The 23,243-nt window shown below is 59.7% G+C and overlaps 4 protein-coding genes across 7 annotated transcripts; 2 read left to right on the forward strand and 2 right to left on the reverse strand.

Annotated features, from left to right (window-relative positions):
- Positions 1–1,894: 1,894 nt before the first annotated feature.
- On the reverse strand, positions 1,895–5,669 carry ALYREF (Aly/REF export factor). The gene is made up of 6 exons (XM_082678149.1): positions 5,418–5,669; positions 4,827–4,958; positions 3,206–3,353; positions 2,570–2,633; positions 2,297–2,474; positions 1,895–2,203 (listed from the first exon to the last, which is right to left on the reverse strand). Exons 1-6 carry the CDS (start codon positions 5,652–5,654, stop codon positions 2,189–2,191), a joined length of 774 nt encoding a protein of 257 aa, XP_082534275.1. The 5' UTR covers positions 5,655–5,669; the 3' UTR covers positions 1,895–2,188.
- A 94-nt stretch (positions 5,670–5,763) lies between these two features.
- ANAPC11 (anaphase promoting complex subunit 11) lies at positions 5,764–10,638 on the forward strand. Of its 2 annotated transcripts, none has more exons than XM_082678168.1 (3): positions 5,764–5,915; positions 6,422–6,542; positions 10,292–10,638. In XM_082678168.1, the coding sequence occupies exons 2-3, from the start codon at positions 6,434–6,436 to the stop codon at positions 10,435–10,437; spliced, it is 255 nt and encodes an 84-aa protein (XP_082534294.1). In that variant the 5' UTR covers positions 5,764–5,915; positions 6,422–6,433; the 3' UTR covers positions 10,438–10,638. The 2 variants fall into 2 exon arrangements, with proteins under 2 accessions (XP_082534294.1, XP_082534293.1); XM_082678167.1 differs by having other exon boundaries at positions 5,779–5,935.
- A 2,252-nt stretch (positions 10,639–12,890) lies between these two features.
- Positions 12,891–13,425, forward strand: NPB (neuropeptide B; the record flags this gene model as incomplete). The annotated part of the gene is given in 3 exon segments (XM_082678161.1): positions 12,891–13,088; positions 13,091–13,135; positions 13,210–13,425. Coding segments are annotated over 3 exon segments (372 nt in total). The 3' UTR covers positions 13,339–13,425.
- A 2,210-nt stretch (positions 13,426–15,635) lies between these two features.
- On the reverse strand, positions 15,636–22,991 carry PCYT2 (phosphate cytidylyltransferase 2, ethanolamine). Of its 3 annotated transcripts, none has more exons than XM_082678130.1 (14): positions 22,840–22,991; positions 20,887–20,975; positions 20,142–20,303; positions 19,819–19,885; positions 19,070–19,154; positions 18,858–18,902; positions 18,568–18,621; positions 17,994–18,132; positions 17,657–17,739; positions 17,331–17,408; positions 17,088–17,153; positions 16,857–16,922; positions 16,496–16,554; positions 15,636–16,410 (listed from the first exon to the last, which is right to left on the reverse strand). In XM_082678130.1, exons 1-14 carry the CDS (start codon positions 22,926–22,928, stop codon positions 16,299–16,301), a joined length of 1,194 nt encoding a protein of 397 aa, XP_082534256.1. In that variant the 5' UTR covers positions 22,929–22,991; the 3' UTR covers positions 15,636–16,298. The 3 variants fall into 3 exon arrangements, with proteins under 3 accessions (XP_082534256.1, XP_082534255.1, XP_082534257.1); XM_082678129.1 differs by having other exon boundaries at positions 16,496–16,584; XM_082678131.1 differs by lacking the exon at positions 18,568–18,621 and having other exon boundaries at positions 16,496–16,584.
- Between the last annotated feature and the right edge of the window lie 252 nt (positions 22,992–23,243).

A 23,243-nucleotide genomic window follows, 5' to 3' on the forward strand; every position in this document is an offset into this window, starting at 1 on the left:
TAAGAAGACTGAGGATTAAAATGATGAGGAGGCTTCTCTCAGCTCCCTGCCAAAACACAGGCTTTTTGACTCGGTCGCCTCCCCACCACAGGCCTCCAGCAACCATGACATCACCCCCTGCCTACTCCTGTCGCCTCCAGCTAGTGTCCCCAAGCCAACTTCCAGGTCAGAGACATCCAGCTCAAAGCAACCCTCGTCTGGGTCCACATCTGGACGCCTACCCACATCCGGTGTTTCTGCCCACCTGGACCCACCACTGAGCACGGCCCCTGTCCATGGCCTGCTTTCTTCCTGAAACTTTCTCTTCACTAAAGACATCCTCCTCCCATGCAGCACCCCTTGGCCACTCCTCACGATGCCCCACAAGCCCCCAAATCCTGGCCATCACTAGCTCCAAACACCTGAGCCAACAGCCCACGGCTCCCCATCCCAGGGGCCACTAGTCCCACCATTTACAGCCTCTGGCCTGGGCCCAGCGCACCCTTCAATCAGGTGCTCTTCAGCTTCCAGGCGGAGCAGAGCAAGATGTCCTACCGCCTCTCCCAACATCCAGAAAGCAGTCTCCTTGCCTGGAACGTGCCTGCTTAGCCCAAGGCCACCTCCTCAGGGATGCTGCCCAGCTCTGCCCAGATGGTCCAACCTCTACCACACCCACCCCTCATGACCATGGCACCTAAAGCCAGGCCCTGGACGATCCCTTCCTGTTAGACTGGGCTCCTCTGAGGGCAGGGATGAGTCACCTCACCCATCTTTCCATTAAGCGCCTGACATGGCTCAGGCAGCTCAAGTGGCAGCCGCTGGATCTGCAGTGATAGCTCGGTAACTGACAGTTAAAAGGCCACCCCTTAATCACACCCCTTCCTTGTGACTCACTCCAGCCCCATCCCAAACATGGAAGCCTGAAAGCCTCCTGAGCTGCAGACCATGGCAGCTGCCTCCGGAAGAACCAATGGCTGCCATAAGGCTGGGGTGACTCTGAGCTCCATTCTGCAGGCCCCCACCCACCCCTCCCCACAGTCTCTATTCTCAAAAAGCTATCACCATGTTCTAACCAACCCAGCATCAGGTGATAAAGGTTCCCCCTCCCACCCCGGAATGTACCTGTGAGCCACAGAACCAGGACCCTGTGAGTAGCTCACAGGCATGCCCTCAGGAGAGGGGGCACAAAGGGGTGTCCGTGCCCTGCATTCCACAGGGATCTCGGCCCCTCCTGAACCACAGAAACTGCACGGCAGGTCACCGGCGTTCGAGCGTGTGATGTCACTGTCCAGCTCTAGTCTGTCCCAGGAGTGGTCCAGATGGGCACCCGTGTCTGCCAGCCCCTCCAGTTCTCTGCAGATCGAGTTATATTCTTCCGCAGCTCCCACTAGCTACATCACCAAGTACGCAACTAAGAAAACACCCTAACACAGTGCTCCTTCCTTGATGACACAAAAGACGAAAAACATGAGGGGATTATGTTGCAAAGTCAGAACTGCTAAATCACATTTCTGAGAACCAGAGCATCAGAAGGAAAGGAACAGTTCAACCCAGAAGCCATATGAAATCTGGCAGAAACACAGGGCACCCCGCCCCACCCCACCCCGCCCCTCACCTGGCTGTGCAGGCAGTGCACAGGCAGCTGCAGGCTGAGGACCACTGCTCCACATCCTCCCACCTACCGGGGTTGGGGGTGGAGAGAAAGGAGTTCGGATCTGCGGGAACAGAGATGGGAGAGGGGCAGCCACCATCCTCCTGCAGGACTAACTCCAACCTGCAGGCCAAGTGCCACGTGCCTGGCAGGCCTGCCCCATTTCCCTCTCAGATCCTGTGTCCCCCCTGCCCGCCAGACCACACCAGAGTTCTGGCCCAGGTGAGGACTCCAAGAGTGAGATGAATTAAACAGTTCCAGCTCTACACACATTTCTATTTTATTATGGCAAAGGTGAAAACACCACCTTCTCCACAACAACAACCAGTAAAATTTATCCCAAAAATAACTCAGTACAAAACAGGTCTGTTTCAGAATTAAAAAAAAAAAAAAAAAGAAAAAAAAAAAGAAACCTTTACATGAATTTTAAATCCTATTTTAGAACATAAAGGAAACAAATCCATCATTGGCCACACAGCCCCAGTCTGTCACCCCTCCCACCAGGGAGCACGGACGAGACTTCCGGGTCCTGGTCCATGCACGGATTTGCCAGTCTGTTTAACTGGTGTCCATCTGAAACAGAGAAAGAGAGGTTCTCGCTCAAAATGAGGTCCTCCTCCAGTTGGTCTTTGACCGGCCCCCACCCAGTCTTCCTCTGGGACTTACTCTTGCATTATAAGCATCCAGCTGGGCGTCCAATTCCTCTGCAGAAAGCTGCTGCTTTGAACTCCTGCCGGTTCCTCTGCCTCTGCCCCGGCTGCCTCCACGGGTGCCTCTCCGGGTGCCACCGCCACCACCAAAACCTCCCGAACCACGGTTTCTAGTCATCCCGCCTCTGTTTATGCTACCAAAAAAAGGGAACTTGCTCACGTGCCTGGAAAGGTCTGCGGGGTAAGTGGACACCCACAGGCTAGCCCCGCCCAGAGGCCCCAAACTCACCTCTGTGCAGGTCTCCGCTGTGTGTCAATCTGTGAGGTGACGAGCTGAATGTTCATGGGGCGGCCTGCGGCAGAGAACACAAGAGGACCAGCTCCTGTTAGAGGGCTCTGAGGCCTGCTGGCGGCACACACCCTGGCCTCCATGCAAGCACTAGAAAGGGGCGCTGTGCATCTCAATGCTCCCAACAAGAGCAACAGCCTGGAGATGCTGGTGGGAGAACGAAATGTTGCCAACGACAGCCCCACCAGCGCCTCCTTGCTCCTTCTCACCCAGTGTAGGTGGGTGTCTGTCAGGTGTCCGGGGTGCTCACAAGCGGAAAAGTACCTTTGTCTTTACGACTACAGCCCGGTACTCAGAGGTGTACTATGGTGGTTCTGAGAAGGCTTCACAGAAGTGAATCTTCCGGAAGGAGCTGAAGGAGGGGAGGAATGTAGCTTGCTGGATGGGGGTTCACAAGAGGTTGGTCCAGATGTACGGGGCAGCATGAGAAGTGGCAGAATGGAAGAGAGAGACAAAGGGGCGAATGCAAAGTGTCCTCAGGTAGAGGGGGTCCTACTCCTGCAGGGCTGGGGCCAGCCCCAGGCTCCACAAACTGCCTACAGTGTTGTAGCCTTTCTGGGCCAATCCCAAACGCACCATCCAAAGGGACACCGTTGTACTGTTTCATAGCTTTTAGTGCATCTGCCTTCCGCTCAAAGTGCACATCAGCTGTTCCTAAACTGCGGCCGGATCGGTCGTAGTGCACAGCCGCCTTCTTCAGAGTTCCAAATTCAGCAAAGAGTTCCTGAGAGTCAGAAAGAGCAGTTGTCAGCAAAGCAGTTTTTCTTCTGGCGCCCCAGGGACACTCCCTGGAAGTATGAACTGCTTTGGGGTACTTCCCTGGGAGGCAGACATACATGTTGGGGGCAGGGCAGTGGTAGTAGGGTCTGGGGTATGGGATGGGACAGGTGGGACAACAATTTCCAAGAGCAGCTGGGCCCGAGGGCTCCTGCCCACTTGGGGACCTGACATCTGCACCACGATGCAGGTAAAGGATCACAAAGCCCACCAGTGAAGGGCACAAGATTAAGTCGCTATCTTCTTCAACAAAGGAAAATTTACAACACACTCAAGGACTGTGCCAAGAAGCAGCAAAGGTCAAGATCACAGAGCAAGGGGCTCTATCCATTTGTGGACCAGCTCCAAGGGCCCGCTGACTGGGAGCCCTGACCCAGCCCCTCCCCCAGGGCAGATTCTGGCTCACCTTTCCCTCTCCTCCTACTCAAGCCTGCCGCAAAGCCTGAAGTCAAGCGCTGCCATGGAAACTGCCCTGACCTCAGGCAGGCTGGGAGTTGGAGAGGGAACCCAAGAGTGTGGGGCTACTCCGGCCGCAGGCACACAGCGGGAAGTGGAGTTCACCAAAAGCGGTTTCCAGTGGATGCCAGAAACCACCTTAAAAAAAGTGTTGAGACACTGTGAGTGCTCACCGGCCTTGCTCTGTCCTCCCACGGTAAAGTAAAGTGGCTGGGCTCTGGGAAATTGAACCCAGGAAGGCCCAGTACCCTGACCCAGCCATCTCCTGGACTGACCCCCAAGATATCATTATAGAAAGCAAATTTAAATGCCTTTGGGGTTCAATCAAAGAAAAAAAAGAAAAAAAAAAAAAAGAAAAGAAAGAAGAAAAGGAGGCTTCAACCAAAGATGAGTTCGAGAATTATGCCACTAACAAAACCCAGGAAGTGAAAATAAGTGAGAATAAAACAGGGAACAAAATTCCATATAAGACATAGGCCTTAAGGCAAATGGACCCAAAGTGATGCTGGCACCATCCTGCTTCTGTGCTTTGTCAGTTCTACAAATGAAAGGCTTTCTCCTCCCAACAAACCGTTAAAACAGGCACAAAGTAAAGAAGGCAAATAGCCTAGTTTTTTCAATAACACAGAAACGACACACATTCAACCAAGCTTCTGTTAGAAAAGCTTAGGCGAAGGGCCTTCATCCACAGAACGAACACGTCTTAGTAACGAAGAGCAGCGGCTCCTCAGACTAAGCTGGGGGCCTGTCTTCCAGCACAAACTGACCCACTGGTCAGACTTTCAACTCTAGCTTGACCTCTCCTTTGCATTCCTGGAGCCCCTTACAGGGCACAGTGGCTAGCCCTTGGGTGCCTGGGAGGGCTCACTGTCCTAAGGTGGGTGGGGATTCAGGGCTACGTCCCAAACACCACAATCAATTCCGTGCGGGGTAACCTGCCCACCGAGAAGCTCCAGTCCCTTACCTGAATATCAGCGTCAGACACTCCAAAATCCAGATTTGACACCAGCAGTTTCCCACCGGTCTCCACGCCGGCACCACCCCCAAAACCGCTATCGAAAAGGTCATGTTGCCATTTGTCAGGAAGTTGTTTCGGCTAAATAAAAAGTAAAGATAAGAACAGAAAGAGACCCGTGAGTCTCACTCCAGGGCTAGCCCTCGACCTCACGGCCATAGCAAGACCCTCCCCCATCACGGCAGGGAGGAAGGCGCGTAGAGGGACCCGCAGCCCCCGCTTCCCGCCCACTCCAGGCCGCAGCCGACCGTCGGGGCCACACGTCCCGCAACTTTTCACTTCCCTCCACCTAACTTCCCATCTCCCGGGCGGTCGCGCCAACGGCCCTTCGGCCCCCGGCGCCATGAGGCCGGGCGCCCAACCAAGACAAAGGCCGCCGGGGTCTCCGCCTTGGAGCCCGGCCGGCGCGCGACCTCCCCGTCCGCTCGGCCGGCCGGCGCCCTCGCCCTCCAGCCCGGTTGGCCGGCTGGCTGCCCGCCCCGGCGCCGCGCCGCCGGCCCGTTCCCCTGCCGCGGCCCGCCACCCGGCCTCCGCACTCACCCTGCTGTAGGGCGCCGGCCGGTTTCTGCCGCCGCCGCCCGCCGCGCCGCGGGCGATGGCCGGCCGGTTCCGAATGGGTCCGCCGCCTCGGTTCACTCGCGCTGCGGCCTGCGCCCCGCCTCCGCGGCCGCCCTGGGAGCCGGCCCGGCCGCGGCCCCTGCCCCCGCCGCGGCCGCCTCGCTGGCTCCGGTTCAGTTTAATGATGTCGTCCAGAGACATATCCATTTTGTCGGCCATGGCGGGCGCGGAATCGGCCTCGGCTCGAGCCCGCGCGTCAGCACGTCGGCACGTCACTTCCTGCGCCGCCCGGGGTTTTCCGGTGCCGCGTCCTCGGAGCGGCCGTGGATTGGCTGTGGGTCGGTGGCGTCGGCAAGGAGCGAGGCGGCGCGTGCGCGCTGGGCCAAGGGGCTCGGCAGGCGCAGCTGAGAATTGCCGGGCCGCGGCCGCAGTCGTTTACATACCTTCCCGCGCGGCGCCGGCGCTGCCAACTGAAAGCGGGTGGGGCGGCGCGCGATTAGGTCGGCGGGGGTGAGGCCGTTGGGGCGGGGCCGGGCGTGCCGACCCTCCCTTGCCCCTCCCCCACCGCTCCCAGACCCCGCACCCCAGTCCCGCAGCGGGGAGCGGGTGCGGCTTGCGCGACCTGGCCCGGGGTTGTTACGGCGTGACCTCGTAGGGAGCGGGCGTGGGTCTCCATCTCTCACCCCGTCAGTCATGTCCCTTTCAGAAGTTGCGCAGAGCACGTTTTTGCAATTGTTAACGGAATCCGACGCGCCTTTCTCTGGACGCCCGCGCAGAAGTGCGGTGTTGCCAGACGCCTTGAGCGTCCTGGTCTCCCGAGGAGTCGGTCCCAGCCCCAGCCCCCTTGTAGACAGCTTGTGCTGCCCTTCGGCGGCGACTCCTGCCTGCGTTGACCCTCTGGCTCGGGGCGGCACTCCTTCTTTGGCTCACAAGTGCTGTAGCTCCGCGTACTCAACGGAGCCTCGTGGTCTCTTTCCTCCCCGCAGGCTTCCCGCGCCATGAAGGTGAAGATCAAGTGCTGGAACGGTGTGGCCACTTGGCTCTGGGTGGCCAACGACGAGAACTGCGGCATCTGCCGGATGGCCTTCAATGGCTGTTGCCCGGACTGTGAGTGCACCCTGCCCGCTCTCTCTCGAGCTTTGCCTACCCTTCAGCCTTGACGTGTCCCTAGAAATACCTGCGCAGCGTCCCTAGGGTTTGGTTTCCTTTCCCCAGGAAAAGTTAATAGAGAAAAGCCAGGCTATTTGGGCCCATATTTGTACAAAGACCCCGTCAAAAGTTTTGTAAGAAAAAGAGCACAGCTTCCTATCCTGATGGAAGTCGCTATGAGACACGTGGAACAAAAAGTTGTGTTAAAACCTTTTATTTGAAAATTCTCAAGCGAACACAAAAACGTAATGTAATAAGGTCATCCCCCATGCAGCACATAGAGCAGTGAGTAACATGTGTCTATATTTGTTTTTGCCCAGATGTTTTAAAGTTAATGCTAGATGTGAAGCCTCACCCCACTCACTTCAGCTGCGTCTCTAAATGTAGTGCTGACTTTTACCCACCACTGTTGTCACATCAGATAACATGACGATAGTTCTTTACTGTTGCCCCTCATTCCTAGTCCTTATTCAGATTTCTTTAGTTGTTTCCAAATGTCTTTTTTTTGCGGTACGTGGGCCTCTCACTGTTGTGGCCTCTCCCGTTGAGGAGCACAGGCTCAGCGGCCGTGGCTCACGGGCCCAGCCGCTCCGCGGCATGTGGGATCCTCCCGGACCGGGGCACGAACCCGCGTCCCCTGCATCGGCAGGCGGACTCTCAACCACTGCACCACCGGGGAAGCCCCCCAAATGTCTTTTTATTATTGGGTGGGGTGAGCCAGGACCCAACGTGTGATCACTTTGTTCCTTCGCTACTTAATCTAGAGCAGTTCTGTTTCGAGTTCTCTGTCCCTTTTTAAAAAAGACATCTAATTATTTCAGAAAGTGTTGTCTTGCAGAATGCCTGCGCTCGGGTTTTATCAGATTTCTTCTTGGTGGTGTCTTTTGCATTGTTCCTTTGTCCCCACTGTATTCTGTGAAGTGAAAGTGTTTGGTTATATATTTGGGTCAGAAGCAGATTTTTGCACCAGTGAATTTAGTTTTTAGTCAGATCCAACTGAAAGGATCTGAGGCTTTGCCTAGGGGACAAGGGTGGTCCCAAGAGAGAAGTGGGACTTGGGGACTGATGAGAAGTCAGTGACCAGGCCTGTCACTGTGGGGCTGTGAGCATTGGAATAATCATAGGTTTTTGCTTCTTACCATGAAATTGAAATTATTGAATTGTAGTGCAAATATCATTTTATCTTAGTCTTAATCTTTACATCTCCTGAGAGGAAATGTCATCACTCAGGGGCTAATCTATCCTGATTTAATCAAACAGGTGGGATATAATCTTGGGAAGTCAGTGATTGGCTCTACTTGATGAGGTTTTACATAACAGGGAAGGAAAGTAGAAGCACAAGGTCTGGCTTGGTTTAATCCATTTAAAACCACCCTTCCTAAGGGTACAGCACAGGCTGTGGGTAGGTACTTGCAACTTCCTCAGCAGCAGATTGTGACCTCTGAACAGAAAAGTCCTCGGAAGCATTTATGTGGCCATTCCCTCGGCCTAATGTGGGCCAGTGAGCCTTTGTGTCTGAGATGGCACCAGGGGCCGCATCCCAGTGTGCGGTGCTTGCTCACGTGTGCTGGCTGCTAGGAAGAGGGGGTTTAAGAGTCTGAACTTTGGACCTGCTGGTTATGAGGTTAGAGTGAGCCAGTTGTAATGAGCAAAGTGTTTGGCTAGGCCAGGGCGCTTTCTATACAGATCAAGTGACACTGGGTTTCTCTCTGCTGAAATGGAACTCCTATGGAGAATCCAGAGTGACTCAGGCTGTCATAAGTCTGCTCCTCGTCCCTGGGTTTTGGGAGTGAAAGTCTTGTTAAGAAGATTCCACCGGCACTGGCATGAGTCACTGTCGGCTTGCACTTGTGCTGTCAGATGCCCCGGCGGGCTGCCTCCAGGAGCCCTCCCTCAAACGGACAGGATGGCTGGGTACCCCCACCAATAGGCTGGCTGGCCCCTGCTCACCCTCTTCCAGACTCTGTTTGTAGGGACTAATGTGTTAGGGGTGATTCCAAGCATAGTTCTGCTGAGGTTGGAAAGACCCTGGGTGGGTGGGAACCAATATAAATCAGGTGTCACACTCTGTGGGTTCCTGGCACAGAGTCCTACTCACCCCACCCCCCTGGCCTGGGAAGCAGAGTGAGTTAGATCGTTTTGTATTTGCCAAGTAAATTATTTTCTGTTTGTTTTGTCATAAAAGTTTCAGAAAGGGTGTGGCGTTTCGTTATTGAAAGGATTTTTTTAAAAGATTGAGGAACACTGCCCCAAACCAAAGAGTAGAAAGATGGAAGTGCCCATCCCTTCTGGCTCCGTGGGGTTTAGGTACCACTGTGGGGCAGGGGCTGCTTGCGAATTGGGAAGGAGCTGAGTGTTTTCAGCAGACATTGAAGGATATTTAAGACCTGGCACCCATACCAGCCTCCTGGTCCCTTCAGGCAGTGGCATCTGCCTTCGTGAGTCGTGTGGCCCTGGCCTCCTGTCTGTCAGGTCGGGTGACGGAGGCTGCGGGAGCACCGTGAGGTTGGATGAGAGCACAGGCCAGGTTCCCAGCCCCTTGTGCAGCTCGGAGCAGGTGCTACATGAGGTTTTGAGAGCATTGTCATGTGGCTCAGCCATGGTGTTATCTCTTTAACGCATCGTACAGTCAACTGTCCCTGTGTTTGGTGTCAAGAGTGAGGACCAGGACCACAGGTGACCAGCCCAGCCCTGTGGTCACAGGGGTTCAGCCCTGCACTTAGGAACCACTTCGTGGACAGGATGTACCCTGTTCACCCTGGCTTGTCCGGCTGGTCCACCGTGTTTATGTGCTAGTGACATCTGGATACAGCTCGTGTTTGATAGGCGTGAAGGGCCCCCAGGGCAATGATTGGGGGAATGACACCCCTAAGAGAGGGTGGAGAAAGCAAGCTGCAGCTCCTTAATGCCCATGGGGACCTGACTCGAGGCTGGGGGAGGCCACTGTGCTCTGCTGGCACCAGCTGCGTGATGGCTGGGGGAGGCCATTGTGCTCTACTGGCACCAGCTGCGTGATGGGGTTTTCTAGATTCTTGAAAATCAGAGAGAGGCTAGTTTCTTTTGATGACAGGCAGTGTAGCGTGTCCTCTCTGTGCCAGGCCCTCTCCACAGAGGTAGCATTTCCAGGTGTGTGGGGTGGAGTGCCAGCAGCAGGTGCCCTGGGCCTTGGAGGTAGGATCCTTTTAGGCTAGAAATGGAGAGGAAATGGAAGGTAGTGCTGTATCACTCCCAGCTGCCACCAGCCCACTCCCTGGTACTGCACTGGGTCCCTGCTGCCTAAGGACGGAGCCATCTAGGTCCCAAGGCCCCAGCCCACCTCACCTTGATCAAGAGGAATAGGTCACCGCTCAGAGGCGGGTCACCTCTGCAGGCTCCTTGACACACTGATGTAACCTTCTTGGCATCACAGGTGCCAGGTGATAGTGGCAGAGCTGTGGTGTGTCTGCAGATGGGCCCAGCCCCTGGGAGGCCAGAGCTCTTCCTGCCGCTGAGCTCCCTGAGCTGCTCCCCCTTGCGAGGGGAGAGTGGAAGCAGGAGCAGCCTGGGTGAGCTTTGCAGATGTTTACCTGGGGCAGCTGCACGGCAGAATCTGTGGTTTCACTCCTGAAACCTGTCCTCTCTAAGACACAAGGCCACCCTGGGTGCACATCCCCCACCTGGCTTGTCCCGAGCTCTGTGACTCACTAGTCCTCTCATCCCACCCGCAGGCAAGGTGCCAGGTGACGACTGCCCGCTGGTGTGGGGCCAGTGCTCGCACTGCTTCCACATGCACTGCATCCTCAAGTGGCTCAATGCGCAGCAGGTGCAGCAGCACTGCCCCATGTGCCGCCAGGAGTGGAAGTTCAAGGAGTGAGGCTGCGCTGCCTTACCCCCCCCCGCCCTGAGACGGCCCCACCCCCACATTGGCTCTGGGTGGCCATGGTTTCCACTGGGACAGTCCCCTTTGGGCTGTGACAGGGTTGAAACGAGGACTGGAGCTGCGTTTGTTTTTTTCCATCACAACACTGACACTTTTATCCAATAAGTAAAACTCATTAAACCACATGAGCCTGGCCAGAGGCCTCCTGTTGCTTGTTTTCTTGGTGCTGAGGCTGTCTTGGTGTGCGCCGAAATGAAAACTCTCATGAATAAACATCTCGATGTGTTTCCACGAGGCCCTGAGTCACATCCCCTGGAGGAGAAGGAGCTTGGGATCAGCCGGAGGAGCCGGGGTAGGAGGGACGGGCTCAGCGGCTTGAAGAGACTAGCCGTGCGGAGGCCTGGGGACTACTCTTCAGGCTGGTCGTTAGGACCCTGGCGGGACACAGCTGGTGGCCACTGCTTTGGTTCCTCCTGCCGGTGGGCCTTCCCTGAGCAGGTGCTGGTGGTGCTGAACCGGCTCTGCTGAGGCAGCTGTGATGGCTTTTCTTGATCCCTTTCTCCCCTGCTCCAACTGAAAGCCAGCTCCTTGTCAGGGCTGATGTCCTTGACGTTAGGATGTGTCCGCAGGTGTCTGAGGGTCTCCCTTCCTAGGGAAGGACAGCCGTTGGGCCATCTTTGAGCACTTCTGTTCCACCACAGCTCCCATGGGGTGGTGGCCCCTGGGGGGCAGCGGTCCCAGACCTAATGGTCTTGTGCAGCTTCTGGGTGGAGACCGCTGCAGGCTGCATGTCTTGTGAGCACTGGCTCCTTCCAGTCTATTCTCGATGACCTCTCCCCTCGGGGCCACTGTCCTGTAGCTGGTTGCTGAGCACGTTTATGCTACTCTACCTGTCCCCAGTCCCCAGGCGAGAAGACTGGGCAGTGCATGGTCACCCATGTGGTACCATGCTTCCCATCTGAACATTGTGCCCAGAGGAAAGGAAGCCCTCACAGAACCTGGAGGTCATGTGCTCCTTGCCCAGAAACCCAACTGCCAGGGCCCTTGTGCTGGTGTCTGTCCTGGGAAGGCACGTGGCCAGGATGTTTGGAAAGTGTGAGCAGGAGGACGGGTGGCTGAGCAAGCCTAATGGCTGACGTCACCTGCTGTGTGCCCTCCATCTTGGACCCTTGGGTTCAGCCTCCTGGGTGCTCCTACTTAGCTGCCAGTTTCTAGGCAGCAGCTCTACTCTAGGGGCCTGTCTACACTGTCTGGATGCAGGGTCACCAAGGAGCTCACAGACCAGTAGGAAGACCAGCCCTCACTGAGAAGTGGGCTGTGGCAACTGTAGAGGGTCCCACTGCAGGGCCTGGCCTCCATCTGGCCTACCCCCAGTCCGCCTCCCCTCCCTGAAGTCCTTCCTTCCCTGGGGAATGCTCTCCTGTGACAGGAAGTACCCACATGCCTGGCGTGCCAGACCCTGAGCCCAGCCTCCAGGCTTTTAGCCTTCCTGCACTGGGACAGGTGCACTCACCCCAGAGGGGTCCACAGCTTGCCACAGGTCACATGGTCCTCCTGGCAGGCCACTGCCCCTTCCCTGCCGGGTGGGCTCCTCTCCACTCTTTCCTGGGTTCCAGCCCAGTCCTTCCAGGGCCTGCTTGGTCCCCTTGAGCTGGACACACAGCTGCCTGCCAGGCCCTGCACACACCCAGAGTCCAGCCATCTGCCCTCTCCCGGGAAGCTCAGGGGCCACACCAGGTCCTCTCAGGATCCCATAACCTCAGCTCTCTTTCCACCATGGTGGCACAGGATCACAGCACCTGCCTTTGCAAATGCTCTCCCCTGGCTTCCCCTCATCTCTCCTGTGAGCCATTCTGCCTGTCCTGCCATCAGCTCTGAGGACCAGACCAGTTGTTGAAACTGACTTCTGGCCCCAGGCCCTCCCAGACTTCCCTGCCTCCTCAAGAAGCCCTTGTCCTCTGGTCAGTTCCCCTTTAGGGTGGGAACTGCTCGTTTGTCCCCTGGGCACAGTGCAGCCAGTGGCTCTCTCTCCAGCCTCATGAGTGCTGGGGACCTCCGGGGGTGACTCGGGGCTGGGGCGCCATCGGACTGGTTGAGGGTTCAGTGCAGCACTGCTGCCCCCGCTCCCACTGAGGCCAGACCTAGGAGGGACCAAGGTTGGTGGGAGTGGCCTGGGGGCCGCCTCCCAGTAAGAGCAGGCAGGGTCAGAAACGGGGAGGTGGGCCGGGGTGGGGGAGAAGGGGGCGTCTCCACCAAGCTCTCGACCATCTGTTCCTCCAGCGCGCCCCTGTGCCCAATAGGCGCTGACCCCATGGGGCTTCTCCCTCTGGGATGCGGAGGCCCCTGCGTCCCGGCGTCCGCCCTCGCACCTCGCCCCGCCCAGCCGCAGATATAAGGCGCCGTTGCTGCTGTTTCGCGCCCCGCCGCCCGCCGCCGCCCGCGTTTCCATGGCCGGGCTTGCGATAGTGGTGGCCGCCGCCTTGGCGCTGTGCCTGCTGCTGGCGCCCCCCGGCCTCGCGTGGTACAAGCAGGCGGCGGGGCCGGCCTACTACTCCGTGGGTTGCGCCGCGGGGCTGTTGTCCGGCTTCCGCAGGTCGCCGTACGCGCGGCGCTCCGAGCCCCCCCGTGGGCACGGGACCCCCGGGACGGGCTGGCGCCTTTCCCGGAGCTGCGCCCCAGCCTGCGGAGCCTTGTGAGTACTGGGCGCTGGAGGGTGCGGGGCGCTGGAGGGGTGCGGACGCCCCCTCATCCTCCCCCCGCCCCCAGGCCGTGTGCGTCGAGGACGTTACCCGGAACCTGCAGAGCTGCGAGCGGCTCCCCGACGGCCGAGCCATGTTCCAGTGCAAGGCCGACGTCTTCCTGTCACTCCGCGCCGCGGACTATCTTAGCACGTGAACCCCGATCCCGGAACGTGGACCTGGCCTGGCTCCCGCGGGCACACCCTGGGGCCTGCCCTTGCCCTGGCACCAGATGGCACCCAGTACCGCCCACCCATCCCCATAGTAAATGGCTTAATGAATAAATGAGACTCGCAGCCTCTGGGGGGGCCGGTGGCCCAGCAGACGGAGTGGGCAAGTACCTGTGAATCTCCAAACCGGACTCTGGCCACCTAGGAGCACAGACAGCAACTAGGGCCCTTAGGCCAACAGGCTTCACGGAAACACCTGCAGAGGAGCTCCCAAGCCCCACTGCTGGCAAAGTGCTGCTGGGCCTCCAGCTGTATCGGCCCCAGACATCTTCTGGAGCCCCACATCTGGCTCTGCAAGGCTGCTCTCCATGTCCCCCACCTCCAGCCCCTACCCGACACCTCCCTGCCTTTGTCCACGCAGCTCCTGGATCCTCCCAGGAGGTGGTGCCTGGGTCGCCCACTAGCCATCAAGTCTATTAGGCCAGCTCAAATGTCCTGCCTTACAAAAGCTTCCCCTGAACACTCCACACCGGGAGGCCCTCCTGCCTCAAATCCTAGGTTTCTTGAGACCAAAGATCTCCCTTACCAGAGGGGCAGCTCTGGGGTCACTCTTCTTGGAGCCCCCCAAAATTCCTCAAAGTACACAGCACAGGACAATACTTGTGCCAAGTGAATGAATAGGCTGGGCCCAGCAGGAGTGGGAAAGCAGCCAGATGTGCAGCTCCAGGACCAGGAGGGGCTGCACCAGGGGGATGACAAAGCTGGGCGCCACTGGAGCTGAGTCCTGAATCTGACGTCAGGCAGCTGGCTCCTCCCAGGCCTGGGAACTCTTTGTTCAGCCCTCCCTAGACCCACAGGGAAGCAGATATCCCCAAAGCAATGGGTGCTGCCCCACCTTGAAGAGGGAGGGGCTGTGTAGGGCCAAAGCTCCTGAGCACAGCTGCCTTGTGCCAGCCTCCCCCCACCTCACACTCAGGCTAATTCCCTAATTCACTTGTGGGCATCTTAGCAGGTTGATTTGCCCTCCCCACCCCCAATGAAGTTGACTTGAGTCCTTGGCCTGAGCCCTGGTCCCAGAGGTCTGCAGCCTGTCTCAGTGGTGTCCCCCACCCCCATGGGGCCTTGCCAGCTGGACCCACCGGCCCTCCACTTAGGCTGGGGGTGGGACCCGCAATCCTGCTGCACCTGGTGGACCAGTCTCTGGAGGAGCCCACCTCCTGGACCCCCAGGCCCTGAGTCTCCTCCAACCGTGCGTGGCTCACCTGGGGCTTCCTGACTGCTGCTGTGGACTGCTCCCCAGTCCTCACCTTGCGGTGCCACCCAGCAGGGGGTTCTCAGCAGGCCTAGGGCTGACTCCAGTCTCAAGAGGAACCCTCTGGCCTATCCTGTGTCCCACACTTACATCAGTCTACAGGGGACTGGCTGATCCCTGCCGCCCAGGGATCTGAGCGTGGGAAAGTCTGGCATCACTGGGCTCCTGAAATTGGGGGCCCAGGTGGGGTGGGGGTGCAGGGAGGGCCTTGTGCCTCTCACAGCTTAGTGAGCTCCCCCTACTCGAGGAGGGAACAAAGGAAGCAAGGCAGCAGCTGCCCGGCCAGGGTGCGTGCACCGTAGTCCCCCACAGCAGCTTCCTGCACGGGTTCTAGGCTGGACCTTAAGGACCAAAAGAAAGGACAGGCCCACCTTCCAGAAGGAGTGACCGCTGGCCAGGGGCTCCCATGGGGCCGGGCCACAGGGTACTCCAGCCCCATCTGGCTCAGCAGCGCAGGGCAGAGGCCATTCTGGAGGAAACTGGCAGAGGACTGAGAAAACATCACAGTCCTCACTCTTGACCACCACAGAGCCATAAACCACTGCCACTGTTCCCCCCCAACCCCATCAAGAGGTGCCCGGGGTCAGCACCCTGCAGCCACGGCGCTACTCCAAGTGTGCCCTGACTTGGGTGCAGAAGACCCTGAGATTCTGCGGATTGGGCCAGGGAGCAGCCCCTAATTCCTTCCTGGATCAGGCAGCTCTATGTGGGCCGCGGGGTGTCAGCCTCTCATTTTCCCCATGACAGACCCTGGGGCCAAAGGTACTCTGTTGGTCCTTGCCTCCCTCCCCTTTTTTTGTCGCCTGCCACGTGGGAGGCAGCTGGAGGTGTCTGGGGGCCCAGATCTGGGGGGTTCCTTGCTGCCATCATGCTGCCTGCTGGCCCCCTCCTTGCTGGGTGGGCAACGGGGAGCACGGCCAAGGTGGTGGGTTTCCTGGTCCTGCCCTGCAGGGTTGAGAGCCTGAGGCAGAGCACCTCCTAGCAGGTTTATTCGGTTGCACACCAGCTGGTCAGGTACAAAACCGAGAACAGTCTGTGGGGAGGCTGGCCCGGGAAGCAGGGGGTGCAGCGTCCGGGCGACAGGCCCCGGGGCACCAGGGACACACTGCAGGGCAGAGGCCACTCATGTGGGAGGTGGCATGGTCTGCACTCTGAGGAGGAAAGGGGGCGGGGCCCTGGGTCACTGCTCCCTGACGCTGGCTCCCACGGAGGCTGGGCGGGCAGGAAGGCCACGGCCTCGAGCTGGGCGGTGGGGGGCATCCAGGGTCTGCAGGAGCTTCCTGGGGGCAGAATGGAGAGCAGCAGCGGAGCCGAAAGGATGGAAACTGGGCCTTTCCGGGCACGCAGGGTGGCACCCCTCTGTTGAAGGTGCCCCCTGCTCATCCTGCCTGTTGGGCTGCTCCACTGTGCTGGATCCCCTCACTGTGCAGCTCGGCAGGAAGGGCAGGAGGGCCTGCTGCAAGACGGACACCTCACGGGCAGGGTGAAAGGCAGTGTCCTCCACACCAGCCCTTCCACGGCCAGGTGGTTGGAGAGGAGGGCACCGCAGCTTTGTTAAAAACCGAGCCAAGCTCTCGAGGCAGGGCTGGGACAGGGCCAGCACTCGGAGGGCCCTTGGCGACCTCTCCCCTCTGGTCAGAAGTCACAGTCGCTCTCCCTCTCAGGCCGCGCCTCCTGCTGTCTCATGGCCTCCAGGAAGGCCAGCTCCTTGGCCTCCTTCTTCTGGTTCCGGGCCTCGTACTCCAGCCTGGGGGCCAGGTGGGGGTGAGTAGTGCACCCATACCCAAGCCTCAGCGGCTTCCCGTGCCCCCAGCAGCCTGGCTGAGACTCACCTGTTCTTGATGATGCGCTGGACAATGAGATCCGTGGTGAGGTCATTCCCACTGTTGATCTGACAGAAAATACCTCTTCTTTTGGGCTCCTGGAGGCCAGGAGGAGGAGGTGAGAGCCCTCCTTTGGACCCCAAGAAGACTGCCCTGCTGCCCTGGTTCAGAGAGTTCCCACCCCACTATGGTGGGGGCAGTTATTCCCACCCGTTAGCAACCTGCCTCCTTAAGCCGTGAGGCCATCAGCGTGGCAGCTGTCATCCCGCCCATTTCCCAGACAGGCATGATGAGGTGCGGGGGCGTTAGGTGGCTGGGAAGCATCAGACAGTGGCCATCTCATGTCTGTCAAGGGCCCAGCATGACCCACCTCATATGGGTCGGAGCCATCCTTGTCAGGCATGATTTCTGTCTTCCCATGACACACCAGGTCCACCTGGGGAGGAGGCGGGGGTCAGGGCGCCCTCCCAGCATCTCCACCCATGGTCCCCTGCCCCCAGAAGGCCCTCTCCAGGGAAGCAGCCTGGGCTCAGAGAGCTGGCCTGGCGCCACTCAGTCAAGACCCTCCCTGGAAGCTGCCCGCCAGGAGCCCCGTCCTCACCTTGAAGTGATCCAGGAGCTCTGCTGTGACCGAGTACGGGGCCCCAATCACCACTTCGGACACATACTGGGCGGAAAGGGAGCACAGCTGGTTAGATGGGCCTCACCAGGCTGCGGGGTAGGGGCTGAGAGGCAGCATGGTGAAGCCCCAGACTCCTGTACCCCAGGGAGGGTCCTGCGGAGAAGCAGCTCCAGCCTTGGAAGGAGGCGCCACTGGGCCTGCCACCTGCCCGCCTGCACTCACCCTGCAGGCCAGCACGCTCAGGGTCCGCTCATGCAGGTTCATGATGGGGTAGTTCTTCCCCTTGTAGTGGTTGACCTCCTAGAGCCAGAACAAGGTTGGGTCACCTGGTGACCTCAGGGGTGGGCTGGGGTGGGAGTGAGGCCGTGCTCCCTCCCAACAATCCCTCGTGGGGTGTCTGCCAGTGTGGGGAAGCCCTCGATGGGAGGCTCTCCTGGGCTTCTCCCTGGAAAGAGGCCCAAGCTTGCCACCTCTACCTCGCCTGTGCCCAACCCCAACCCTAGGAGCCCCTCCAGAGCCCCCACGCTACCGGCTGCCCGGGGTGAGACCTGGTCAAAGTGCAAGCCGGCGATGATGTAGGGCCTCTCCGCCAGGCCATGTACCTTCTCCAGGAAGTCCACGTGCCCGATGTCTGCGCCCAGGTTAAGGACTGAGGAACCAACGAGGAGCGGCCGCCCACAGAAGCAGAGGCTCAGACAGGTACCTTCCCACCCACCTGCTCGTGCCTCTCCATGCTGACAGTGGCGCCCCTGCACCCCACCGCAATCCTGGGCCTTCGAGAGTCAGGGAGGCCCCTCTAGCCCCCACAGCCCGCTGGGGCAGATGTGGAAATGCACAGAAAAGGCCTGGGGCAGGGACAACCCCCGACCCAGTCCCAGAGGATACGGAACAGGTCAAAAGCACCAGCCACGTAGATGACCGTCTCCCCCGGCTGGGGCTCCTTCCCCGAAGCAAACTGGATGATCTTCCGGGATGTCTGTAAAAACTGGGACACCCCCGTCCAAGGGTTCCGCCCCCCAGGACACTGTAAGCCGAGAACAACCTGGTCAGCGACAGAGGCCTCGCAGGCACGTCCCTTGCCTGTGCCCATCCTTGGGGCCCGCATCCGCCTGTCAGTCTGCTCTGGGCGGCACAGGTGTGAGATGGCGGGGGCAGGCATGGGGGCTATAGGCCGGGACTCCAAACCCCTAGCCACAGCCTGCCACTCGCTTGTTGCTCTGCTGTTGTTTCCAGGCAGACATCTCAGGCAGGGATGCCGAGGGCTGGCTGGCAGGTGCCTGGTTCACACCACAAGCAGGCTGGGCGGGGCCGCTATGGCCGGTGGGACTGGGGTTCTGTCCCATGGCCAAGCAGGCGCTGCAGCCAACACCACCTTGGCCTGGCAACGAACCCGCTAGGAAGAGGCCAGTGGACATGGCCCTCGTGGGGACCTGGCACCCTGAGGCCACCGTCTGGTCACCTGGGAGGAGCCTCCTGAGGAAAGTGTCTCCCTGGAGGGTGTCGGGTGAGAGAGCTACAGAGGGAGAGAGGACCAGGTCACCTGGTTAGAGACCCCTCGTACGCGGGCAGTCCTCACTTTTCCTCCATGCAGTGGCTGCTGGGACCGGCCAGCCAGCAAGACCGGCGGTCAGTACCCGGTCAGTGTCCAGAAAGCAGGGAGCAGGGTAGAGGGCAAGGCTCCAGGCCAGCCTTTCCCCAGGGGTGGCCTGGGGGTTGGGCAGCGGCCCAGACAGCACAGGTGACACTCACCTTGCCAAAGCTGTCTGCGTACTCCCGGTACTCGGAGGACATCTCCTGCACGGAAGGGCAGGGGGTTGAGGGGCCTTGCCCTCCAGACGCAACCAACCCCAGGACACCGAAGCTTGCTGTCCTAGTGCCCACTGAGGGGCAAGGGTGGGGTAGGCGATCCCTCCCTCCCAGCTCTGGGACCTCGGGGATTCCGCTCTGGCCCCAAGACTCACCTGGCTGCTGTGATGGGCCTTGGTCACAAGCAGCATGCGGCCAACGAGGTCTGTGGTGGACACCCCCTGGGTGCGCTTGCATTCTCTGGGAAAAGAGTTGGGGGTGGGGCTCTCATCCTGGGACACACCTGCAAGGCTGCACCTCCTATGGGCACCTAAGTTGCCCCACCTAAGGGCAACTCTGCTTGTGGCTGAGTCTACCGTGGTCCAGCCCCCAGCCATGCTGTGCACAGACCTGGGCGTCTCCTCGCCACTCTCAGCCACAACAAAAAACCAAGACCAGGAGAGTGGAGGGACCACTGAGATTTTATCAACCAAAGGAAATGACTTGACAGAACGCTGTCACTAAGCCCCAAGTTCGCAGTGTCGGGGTGAGCAGGCCATACAGGGTGGCTCTGGTCCTGTTTTGTCCACTGACGCCCAGGTCGTGCCTCATCACACACTCCCTGCCAAGGGAACCCCAGGCTTCACTGCCCCATTCGAGCTGCTGGCCACACTGGCCTTTTCAATTAAAGTGACTCAAACAAAAGCCAGCTCCCCAGTCATACCCCATGTTTCCCCTGCTTAGCAGCTGCCCGGGGCCAGTGGCTACCGTACTGGGCGATGCAGATGTATGGCACCCCCAGCTCCAGTCCAGGCCACGAGAAACAGGCTGCGGCCCGGACGCTGCCCTCACAGGCAGAAGGAGCTCGATGGGACCTGGGAGCCCCGCTCCTCGAAAAGCAGGGCACTCAGCAAGTAGAGCTTACCTGTACCTCCCAGCCTGCTTCACTTCCTCGTAGGTATCCCGGCCATCTACAGTCAGCGTGATATCATCTAAGGGGTGACACGCACACAAGAACAAGGATCTTAACCCAAAGCCATGAAGACCTCCAGGCCCATACCCCGGCTCCAGGCCTGCCCTGGTGTGCATGCGCTCCTTTCTGGGGAAGGACCCAGAGCTTCCTCAGACCCTCAAAAGCTCTGTGCTCCCCAAAGTGTGAAGAGGCCGGCACCTCCAGATGCCCCTCTGATGGTCAGGTCTGGAGCTGCCCAATTCCCCTGCCCCGGGGGCTCTGCCCTGCCGACTCACTGCCGTGGACGCAGAAGTCGCAGCTGTACTTGTCCAGCGTCTCCAGCGTGGTGACATAGGGGGCTGCTGGCACCACCTCGTCCACCCACTTGATGGCCTGCACCATCTTGTATCTTTCCTCCTGAGTGAACACCGGGGGCCCCTTGTGCTTGGCGATCTCCTCTAGGGAGAGAGAAGAGGACAAAGAACAAGGTGGGTGACCACTGGAAGTCTGGCCACAGGCTCACTGGCTCCTCCTCAGAAGTCCCCTCCCAGAATCGAGCAGGGTCTGCGGCCACATGAGGGCTCACGGTGGGAGGCTGTCTCTCATCGGGCCCTCAGCTCACGAGGCAGGACCACAAGGAGCAGCCCTGCTCTGTCCTCTGTGAGCCGGTACAGGCGCTGCGGATGCACTTGCTGGGTAACTGCACGCCCCTCACCCCCAGCCAACCAGAGTTCCAGGTACGGTCCGGGGTTCCCTTTTGATGGCTGGGTGCTCTGTCCTCTAAGGCCCTGGGAACCAGGAAGGGGGTAGGAAGTGGGCGGCATACCTGGACTGATCCACTGGACCACCCCTGCCCCCCAAGCTCACGACAGGATGCAAGACGGGAAAGCTCTGGATGGCTTGGCCTGGGCCGGGGTTGGGGCGAGCCTGTGGAGCTGCACTTCTGGGGAGGACGGCTGGGCCTGGCCCTACCCACCAAGGGGACCTGTGGCGTCTGTCACAGGCGTGGGGGAGGAGGGTGGGCCTGGCAGCCCGGCTTACCGTCAGTGTGTACACCCACGATGAGGTGGTCACCCATGGCCCGTGCCTGGCGCAGCTGGTTGGAGTGGCCATAATGTACCATGTCATAGCTGTGGAGAGGGCAGGGCCATCATCCCAGTGTTGGGGGTGCAGTCTTGCTCCTCTGCAGTGTCCTTAGGAAGCCCTCTGGGAAGCCACCATGGGGAACTGCTCCCAGGGTCCGGTTGGGCCTGGGCTTTCAGAGGGGCGGGGTGCTCAGCTCTCCACATTACTGGCCCCTGGGCTCAAGGTCAGACTGAGCGAGCATGGCTGTGCCCGGGGACAAGGCCTGGCAGACCTGAGGGCTGGTGAGTGCACAGAACAGCCCCTGTTCCCCACACCTGGGACAGCACTCTGCCCTCAGCCCCTCCCCTTCCCAAATACAAACTGTCACAGGCAGTCCCTCTGAAAGGTAATAGAAGACAATGTTAGTTCAGGGGTGGACTGGGCTCTGTACTACTGTGAAACAGCCAGACAGTCCCGGGGGCCAACACAAAACAAAGTCCAGCCAATGAACAAGGGCAGTCACTGGCTTTAGAAATCCTGCCTGCTCCCCAAGGCCTCTGGAAACTCAGTGAAGCTTTGCTCTCTGGGGCCAACAACCACCTCCCTATCACCTGGTACTAGAGCTTTCATCCTCAAATCCAGGCCTGGTTAAGAGTGAACTCTCAGCTGAAGGCCACACACAGCACCACAGCAGCTCCACTCGGGTTGCCACGTGTGGCGGAGGGGACATCCACTTCTCTGTGGGCCCTGAGGTGGGCCCTCATTCTCACTCTGCTTCTTCCCAGCCTTGTATTGCCCTCTGAGTAGGTGGAGCTGTCCCTGCTTCTCCAGGTGACCCAGGTGTACAAAACCATTCTACTCAGCGCCACCTGCTAGCCCCACCCCAGCACATCAGGCCCCAGCAGACAAGCCTGTGGGGCACAGGGCTCTAGTCCTGGGCTTAGGGAAGAGGGAAGTCCAAATTCAGGAGCCTGGCAGGCCCTTGTGCCCACTGGACAGGCTGGGCAGAAGGAGGGTGCATGGCACAGAATGCAGGGTGGACCTGGGTCCAGGCTGTATCCCAGTCACTGTGGCCTGTGGCTGTGGCCTGCTGGGGCAGGGGCCAGGCCTGGTCAGGGCCAAGATCAGAGTCAACGGACAGGAAGCCACGCCCCCTCCACAAGGTGACTCAGGTGCAGGCCCAGGAGTATGGCAGCCCCACTTGCTGGCCGCTGAAGCCCTGGGCTAGCCAGATGTTTTTCTTTCTCTGCTTCCATCAAATAAGGTCTGAGGAAGCATCCAAGTCGTCAACTTATCACTAGAGGTTCACTTTCCTCCTGTCTGCTGACGGCCTCAAACCTATCTCAACACCACTCCAGCTGTCTGGCTTGCCAGAAAAGAGGACAGTTCGGCACTGTAGCCCTCCTCAGATGGACCCAGGAGCCTGGGGGCTTCATTAGGGTCTTACACAGATCGGGCAATGCCTGCGCTGACGCTTGCCCAGATACCTAGGAGAACCTTCCTGGTTTTGTGCCGGCAAGCTGGGAGCCGGACAAGGAGAACTCTGGGAAGACATTTTGGGTGCACGGCTCCTTCGGAGAAAAAGAGCTCCTAGGGCACTGAAATGATTAAAGTCATCAAGGTTAGACACGCAACTTTGGCCACTATCGTGCACGAGTTAGGCAGGTGGGACAGCCTGGCTGGGTCTCCGGCTTAAAGGCAAACGTGAGAGAAGGAGCGTCCGGGGAAGGCGCTCATGTAGAGATCCGCAGAAAGACTCCAGCAACCCTCAGCCGCGCTGCCCGCGGCGACGCGGTGACCCGGGTTCCAGGCGTCCTACGCGGCCGAGGCGCCGCCCGCCCCGCACTAGCCGGCCGCCCGACCCCGGCGAAGGCGACCACAGCTGTCACCGCGGCCCCGCCCGTGCCCCCCGCCCCCCACCGCGCTCACCAGCCGTCGCACCACACCCGCACGGCACGCCTGCCCCCTGGCCCCGGCCGCTCGGCGCCGCCTGCCTCCCCGTGCCCGTTCCGGATCATGGCCTCGAACCGGCAGCGCGGCACGGCCGGCTCCCCACTTCCAGCCCCCGCAGCTCGCGCACGCATGCGCCGTCACGCGGGCCTCACCCGCCTCTCACAGCCAATGCCGAGCGCCGCCCCGCCCCGCGCGCGGAGCCCCGCCCCCTCACCTCCCTCGCGAGGCCAATGGCGAGCCCCGCCCGGGCCGGGCCCCGCCCCTCCGCTCCCGGCCAATAGCCTGCGCCCACCAGCCCTCAGCTCCCACCTGGAGCGGCGGTTGGGGCAGGACCACGTGGGGCGCATCCGCCCCTCCAGGAGTCTCGCCAGGCGCCCGCT

This window comes from Grampus griseus (genome assembly GCF_964374135.1).
Source record: "Grampus griseus genome assembly, chromosome: 20".
In the NCBI taxonomy this organism is placed as follows: Eukaryota; Metazoa; Chordata; class Mammalia; order Artiodactyla; family Delphinidae; genus Grampus; species Grampus griseus.

What these genes read in the sequence shown, in the direction of transcription:
- ALYREF (XM_082678149.1), bottom strand. Translation starts at nt 5,654, where the DNA reads ATGGCCGACAAAATGGATATGTCTCTGGACGACATCATTAAACTGAAC. An exon ending in TGTCTGACGCTGATATTCAG is followed by an intron (nt 3,354 to 4,826) that starts GTAAGGGACTGG and finishes TCTGACTCTCAG; the next exon opens with GAACTCTTTGCTGAATTTGG. An exon ending in CAGCGGAGACCTGCACAGAG is followed by an intron (nt 2,475 to 2,569) that starts GTGAGTTTGGGG and finishes TTTTTTTGGTAG; the next exon opens with CATAAACAGAGGCGGGATGA.
- PCYT2 (XM_082678129.1), bottom strand. Translation starts at nt 22,928, where the DNA reads ATGATCCGGAACGGGCACGGGGAGGCAGGCGGCGCCGAGCGGCCGGGG. An exon ending in CGACTTCTGCGTCCACGGCA is followed by an intron (nt 19,886 to 20,141) that starts GTGAGTCGGCAG and finishes GTCACCCCTTAG; the next exon opens with ATGATATCACGCTGACTGTA. An exon ending in CCGGCTTGCACTTTGACCAG is followed by an intron (nt 17,409 to 17,656) that starts GTCTCACCCCGG and finishes TTCTGGCTCTAG; the next exon opens with GAGGTCAACCACTACAAGGG.
- ANAPC11 (XM_082678168.1), top strand. Translation starts at nt 6,434, where the DNA reads ATGAAGGTGAAGATCAAGTGCTGGAACGGTGTGGCCACTTGGCTCTGG. An exon ending in CAATGGCTGTTGCCCGGACT is followed by an intron (nt 6,543 to 10,291) that starts GTGAGTGCACCC and finishes TCCCACCCGCAG; the next exon opens with GCAAGGTGCCAGGTGACGAC.